This window comes from Hemiscyllium ocellatum, chromosome 37 (assembly GCF_020745735.1).
Source record: "Hemiscyllium ocellatum isolate sHemOce1 chromosome 37, sHemOce1.pat.X.cur, whole genome shotgun sequence".
NCBI lineage: Eukaryota > Metazoa > Chordata > Chondrichthyes > Orectolobiformes > Hemiscylliidae > Hemiscyllium > Hemiscyllium ocellatum.
Genome location: NC_083437.1, coordinates 23,107,157 through 23,114,486, shown reverse-complemented (window position 1 = coordinate 23,114,486; position 7,330 = coordinate 23,107,157). Strand labels below are relative to the sequence as shown.

Sequence of the window (7,330 nt, the reverse complement as noted above, 5' to 3'; positions counted from 1 at the left end):
TAGCTTTTAAAGGCAGATAGAGGAGGAGACGGTGACGAGCAGATGATCCCTGGAATGGCAGGTCTAACATATGAGGAACGGCTGAGGATCCTGGGATTGTATTCATTGGAGTTTAGAAGATTGAGGGGAGACTTAATAGAGACGTACAAGATAATACATGGCTTGGAAAGGGTGGACGCTAGGAAATTGTTTCCATTAGGCGAGGAGACTAGGACCCGTGGACACAGCCTTAGAATTAGAGGGGGTCAATTCAGAACAGAAATGCGGAGACATTTCTTCAGCCAGAGAGTGGTGGGCCTGTGGAATTCATTGCCATAGAGTGCAGTGGATGCTGGGACACTAAATGTCTTCAAGGCAGAGATTGATAGATTCTTGTTGTCTCGAGGAATTAAGGGCTACGGGGAGAACGCTGGTAAGTGGAGTTGAAATGCCCATCAGCCATGTTTGAATGGCGGAGTGGACTCGATGGGCCGAATGGCCTTACTTCCACTCCTATGTCTTATGGTCTTATGGAGAGCGGTCATAGAGTCATACAGCATGGAAACAGACCCTTCGGTCCAACTAGTCCATGCCAACCATGTTTCCAAATTAACTAGTCCTGCTTGCCTGCGTTTGGTCTTTCCTATTCATGTACTTATTCAAATGTTTTATAAATGTTATGCCTATACTTGCATCCACCATGTCCTCAAGAAGTTCACTACACATATGAACTATACTTTGTGGTTTATGTTCTTTTATATTCTTCCCCTTTATGTTCATTTTAAAATGTTCTCCTCTCACCTTAAAAATACACGTCCTAGGCAAAAGACCCTTGCTATTCACCTTATCTCTGCCCCTCATTATTTTATAAACCTCCATAAGGTCACCCAGAAGGGAGGGTGCAAGGGTTTATGATTGCTCAACACAATGGCATCAAAATGAACTGGAAGGAGTGTAGAGTTAGGCTAGAAGAAGTAATGATGTGAGTAGAGACATAAGAATGTGCAGGAATTTGTAAACAAGCTCATAGGTTTGAAAACCAATGGACTGGGGACAGACATCCTGTGCAATTTCATGATGACAAGCACAATCCTCAAGTGAACAGGTCTTCATTTAGGACATGAAATAGGAATCAGGCTTTATTCAGAATTTACTATTCAGAGAACAATAATAAAGAATAGACAAAATAATCCTCAAATTGATTTGAAAGCAAATCAGTTTTTTAAGAGTTTAAATTTTAAAGATTTAATAGAATTACTTCCTTTCTGAGATTATTATATTTATATTGTACAATGTCTGTTTTCTTTCAGTGATCTCCTTTAAATGCAGTTTTGATGTGACATGGCTGAACATCCTGTACAGGTTTTTGTATATGGTTTGTTTGTATCCTGTGGGATTTTTGGAAATGCTCTGGTTATCTGGATTGCTGCTGACTCCACTCGGGAAAACCGTTACCTCAACTCCTCTGACCTCATCCTGATGAACATTGCAGCTGCCAACCTGATGCTTTCTCTGACCAGGAACACGTTGCTTCTGACGTTTGACGCTGGACAATCTGTTTTTTTCTCTGACCCGGGCTGCAGGTTGATGATGTTTATCTGGACCTGGCTGAGGTCAGCAAGTATCTGGGTCACCCTCAGTCTGAGCCTGTTCCACTTTATTACAATCAGAACAAGCCGGAGCATGTTAGAAAGGTTACAAGAGAGGAGGAAGGTTGTGAATGCCCTGGTGATAGAGTGGGCTTTGAGCTTGCTCTACTCAAGTTTCGCCCTGCCATACTCATCCAACTCCAAGAACAACACTACCAATAACTTAATGGTGATCAGTAGCACAATCAGACCTTTACTTGGCTGTGTGTGGACATTTCCAAATGAAACTAGTGGTCTTGCATACGCAATGGTCTCTGTTGTAATACACGAAATAATCCCCATTGGTCTAATGATATTTACTAACACTGCCACCTTGTTATTTCTCTACAAGCACTACAGGAAAACCCAGGATGTCCAATTCTCTAGTAGCCACATCAATTCTGAATGGAAAGCCGCTAAGACCATCCTATATCTCATTTTGCTGTTCATTTTCTCTTGGGGAACCCATGTATTTTCAATAAATTATTATAATTTTAGGGGTAGCCCTTCGACACGCTACATGCTAATTATCGCCAGGTTCTCAGCCTCGGGATTTGTGGGGTTCTACCCACTGGTGGTGGCAACTGGACACACCAAATTAAGGAAGAAAATAGGATTCATTCTGAAGTGTGGATGGCTGACTCCCACACGACATAAGTGAATTCCTTTTTCAGAAATAGTCAAAATGCAAAGAAATAGCTACTTAAAGTATATGAATTTCCAGGACCTTTTCCAAATATTATGATTTAATGGCTATTGCTTTGGAATTGTGAGATAGTTTTGCTGACAGCCTATATCTTACTTATAAAATGTCTACAATCAACATATGCCCTTGGATGTTTCTAAAAATTATTGTCTGGACCACTAGGCCCCATCCTATAACTCTGTAAGGCGTTAAAAACCTAGCAATAAGAAGAAACCTTTCAGCCTCTTGAACTTGTGCTGTCAGTCAATAATGGCTGATCTGTAGTTCAACCCCATCGCTCTATATCCCTTCCATCCCAACATAACAAAAATAAACCAATCTCACTTCTGAAAGCTTTGACCAACCCAGCATCCAAAAACATTTGGAGCAAAATGTCCTCGATCTCTAAGACCTTCTCTATATGACCAACTTCTACTCAGTGATAACCTTGAATTACATTAAACACCTCCATCAGATTTCCATTCAATACAAGCCAGGCTAATGCAACCCATCTTTTTAGCTTTGTAATCATTTTGGTGAATATGTACTACAAGGCCTCCATAGCAATTGTATTCTTGTTGTAATGCAGCACCCAAAACTAAATGCTCTAGATAGGTTCTAACCAGGACTTTATACCACTATCGTAAAACCTCCTCATCTTTGTATTCCAGCCATCTTGAGGAAAAAGACCAATATGCTACTAGTCCCCTGCATTGGTTTCAGTGACTATGTCCTAACCTTAAGTGGTGTGTGGATATGAATATACAGGTTCATTATCTTCCCCAAATTTCTCAGGAAATACTTAATTTATCTATCTTTAGTCCACAGTGGACAAGCTCACACATATCCTGAATTTCATTTGCCATAATCCCATTCACTCATTTATCTATGTCCATTTATAATTTTCAATTCTCACCTACACTACTTATTCTACGCTGCAACATAGTGTCATCTGCAAACTCTAATGTACACCTATTTCCTCATTCATAATGTTTATAATTATAGTGAAAAGCTGTAGCCCAATTGACAGCCAAGTCAAGATGGTGTGGCTTAGGGGGAGGTCAGCATGAATAAGGTAGTGGTTCCCAAGTGTTTTGTACTCTTGTTCTTGTGGATGGTACAGGTCAAGATTTGTATAGACTACTGCCACTGAGCATCAGTGGTGGAGGCAATAAATGTTTCAGGTGGTGTATAGGATGCTGGCCAACCAGAATCCTGATGGTGTTGAGCTCATTGTGTTGATGGACCTGCACACATTCAGGCAAGCACAGAGCATTATACAATTTCTGATTTGCTCTTGTAGCCATTGTAGCCATGGATGGTTCCGTTTCTGGTCAATAGTAATCCCAGGTAGTTGACGGTACAATATTTTGCAATGGTAATGCCAACATCAAGGAGAGATGGTTTTCTTTTACCCCAGATGAGTCACGTAGTCCAAACCTGTTCACTCCCCATATTCCCATTTTTTTCAAGTAGCCATCTAACTGCCTTTTAAAAGTATTTCTGGATTCACCAGAAGAGTCTGTGCTCGACCTTTCTGTAAAGAAGGTTTTCATGCTAGCCTTCCTTTGAATGATGTTTGTGATAATCTGAAATATGTGCTCTTTCATGATAATCTCACTGACAGTCCCCCACTCTCTCATAACTCCTCATTACTCTGCAGAGCTCTATCAAGTCCTCTATTAAGTTGTCTATTGGTGTGTTGATAGGGAGCAATACAGTAGGTTGGAACAGAAATGGAGTTCTTCCCCAATCTCTGTTTTCACGAGCAAGTGGAGGGATGGATATTCTAAGAGGGCAGTGTGAGACTAGGTTGTGCTGCCCATAGTGGAGTGGACAAACGCACATAAAGGGTACTTGGCAATATGTCAATGAGTAGATAGAGCCTGGGAAACATTTCTGGTAAAGCCAATACTGTGAATGAAGCAAATCAAAAGGGAGGCTGGATGAAGAGAAATAGGCTAAATAGAGGAGCCACTTCTTTCAGTGGAACGTGGATATCACTGTAAACAGTTTCTTGTGTTAATCACTGAGTACAGTAGTTTGTGTGAACAGCTGTCTATATCTGATGTTGTAAAATCAGAAAACTTACCTATAAAATGATGTTGAATAACACAAGGATCTGAACCCTTCCACTATGCATTTGACATTTCTCTGTAAAGTGGAAAAGTTAATCTGCATACAATGTCATTCAAGCATATTAATTGATGATGTATCAATCACTCACTGAGACAGTTCTGTTGGACTACTCCATGACAAATCAAAAGCAATGAATGTTTCAAAGCATTAGTAAAATAGTGAGCATGACCATGTGTAATCAGTCAGTAACTGCTGAACACTTACAACTTGTCCCTATGCTTGATCTGGGTGAGGCACCTCCTCTGTTTAGATATGTGCATGCTGTGGAACAGCTGTGATCTATAGCTGATTGTCTGTTGGTCTATGTCTCTCTGTGATATATAGAATAAAGAACATCATAGTCATTTGAAATCATATGTTATTTTGTACTTTGTACATAGAGTCATAGAGATGTACAGCACGGAAACAGTCCCTTTGGTCCAACTCGTCCATGCCGACCAGATATCCAAACCCAATCTAGTCCCATCTGCCAGCACTCGGCCCATATCCCTCCAAACCCTTCCTACTCATATACCCATCCAAATGCCTTTTAAAGGTTGCAATTGTACCAGCCTCCACCACATCCTCTGGCAGCTCATTCCACACACGCACCACCCTCTGCGTAAAAACATTGCCCCATAGGTCTCTTTTATATCTTTCCCCACTCACTCTAAACCTATGCCCTCCAGTTCCCCACCCCAGGGAAAAGACCTTGTCTATTTACCCTATCCATGCCCCTCATGATTTTATAAAACCGCTAAAAGGTCACCCTTCAGCCTCTGACACTCCAGGGAAAACAGCCCTAGCCTATTCAACCTCTCCCTGTAGCTCAAATCCTCCAACCCTTGCAACATCCTTGTAAATCTTTTCTGAACCCTTTCAAGTTTCACAACATCTTTCCAATAGGAAGGAGACCAGAATTGCACGCAATATTCCAACAGTGGCCTAACCAATGTCCTGTACAGCTGCAACATGACCTCCCACCTCCTGTACTCAATACTCTGACCAATAAAGGAAAGCATACCAAATGCCTCCTTCATTATCCTATCCATCTGTGACTCTACTTTCAAGGAGCTATGAACTTGGACTCCAAGGTCCCTTTGTTCAGCAACACTCCCTGGGATCTTACCATTGAGTGTATACACCTCGCATTTATCTAAATTAAAATCCACCTTACATGGTTGACATCTATTGAAGTTGTGAGTTTCAATATGGAGAAATATTAAATGTGTGTTCCTCAGAGACTTACTCCTTGACTTACCTTTGGTCAACAAACTGAAATTATGGGCAAATTGTAATAGCATTTGGGTTCAGGAAACATGATGAAATTATTGAAAAAATTGTGCTGTCATTGAGCATGCAATAAAAATACCATCAAACCAATAACTTATCATTAGGGCATGAAGAATTCAGGAAGTTAGAACCGTGAAAAGTAAGACAATGCCATTTCATTGGGCTGGAGCTCATGGTCAGTAGAAAATCAACAGTACGCTTCACTGATCTTGAAGAATGTTGCCAAAAAGATCAAGTACTTTCCCAACATCAGTTTGAGTCTGGCATCAATTCAAAGTAATTTCCTGGTGTCTGGCAGCAATGATGAACCATACAGAGTGAGAAGCCAATCACATCAAGGTATTCTCACTGATTAGAAACCAGGAAGTACAAAAGTCCTGTGAAAGTTCTGCCCAAAATGTTGATTCTCCTGCTCTTCTGATGCTGCTTGACCTGCTGTACTTTTTCCAGCTCCACATTTTATTCGTACTGGCTTTTCAACAGCTGCAGTCCTCAATTGCCAAGTACAAATTACTGAACCCGTTCATTTTAAACTTTTACAGCTGGTAAAATAAACAACTGGGACATACACACTACATTAAGAAAGGTTCTAAAATTCCAAAAGCAAAATTTTGACAGCGTGATTATTTTTAAATGATGTAAAAGCATTATGTACTTCTACTGGTTCCCTGGCCAAGTAGTCGGCATGTATATTTCTCTCTCCATAAATTTAAACTGCATCCTTTCAGATTTCTGAGATTGAGCCAATATCTCATGGTTTTTGGAGTTTATTGTATTCCTGAACTGTTAGAATTGCTTAAGGATTTTAAATCTTGAATTATATTTTCACAGAGAAAATAATCACAACATTCAACTTCTCCTCACAATTTAGATGCTTTGAGTTAGGTATCAGCTCAATTGCTGTCTCCAGTGTCTGGATATCTTGACTGGAGAAAGGTGTAGAGTGCTCCAAGTTGTCTGTGTTGGAGATGCAGATCTGTTTAAGTTCACTTTGAGCAGATAATGCTTACATGGCACAGTGGTAGAGTCCCTATCTCTGGGATGGAAGACCTGGGGTCAAGTCCTACCCATTCCTGTTGTGCTATAACATGCTCAAACAGGTTGATTTAAAAGATCTAAAGTTTCGAAGGACTTTTCTTGTGCAGTTGTAATGCCCCTTTCTCTGGACTAGGAGGCCTGGGTTTAAGTCCCACCTGCTCTAGAGGAGTGTGATGGCATTGCTGAACAGGTTGATTAGAAAGTTTGGAAAAAAGACAAGGATCTTTAGTAGAGGGCTCTTGTGGTACGATGGTAATGTCTTTTAACTCTGAAGCAAGAGATTGAGGTTTAAATTGAATCTGCTCCAGTTATGACCTCCCTGAGCAGGTTTATTTAAAATACTTGGGTGGTCCTCTTCCAACTCCATTTTAATTTAGCCCCCTCCACCCTTCCTATTTCTCCCTCACCTTTGGTGGTCTGCATTGTCCTTAATAGGCTTTGCATATATATTAATCAATTGGAAAACACAAGGGATTTACTGGTGGTGATTAACAGATGAAAATTACCATGGGTGATTTGGTGGTGGGGAAAATACCATTCAGTTGTTTGTAGGAGTACTTCTGGATATTAAGCAAAGTTTAATAAAAAA

The 7,330-nt window shown here is 40.5% G+C and overlaps 1 protein-coding gene across 1 annotated transcript; it reads left to right on the top strand.

The window, feature by feature from the left end:
* Positions 1–1,320: 1,320 nt before the first annotated feature.
* Positions 1,321–2,268, top strand: LOC132833571 (olfactory receptor class A-like protein 4). Its single transcript, XM_060851938.1, has one exon. It carries the CDS (start codon positions 1,321–1,323, stop codon positions 2,266–2,268), a length of 948 nt encoding a protein of 315 aa, XP_060707921.1.
* The last annotated feature ends 5,062 nt before the right edge of the window (positions 2,269–7,330 follow it).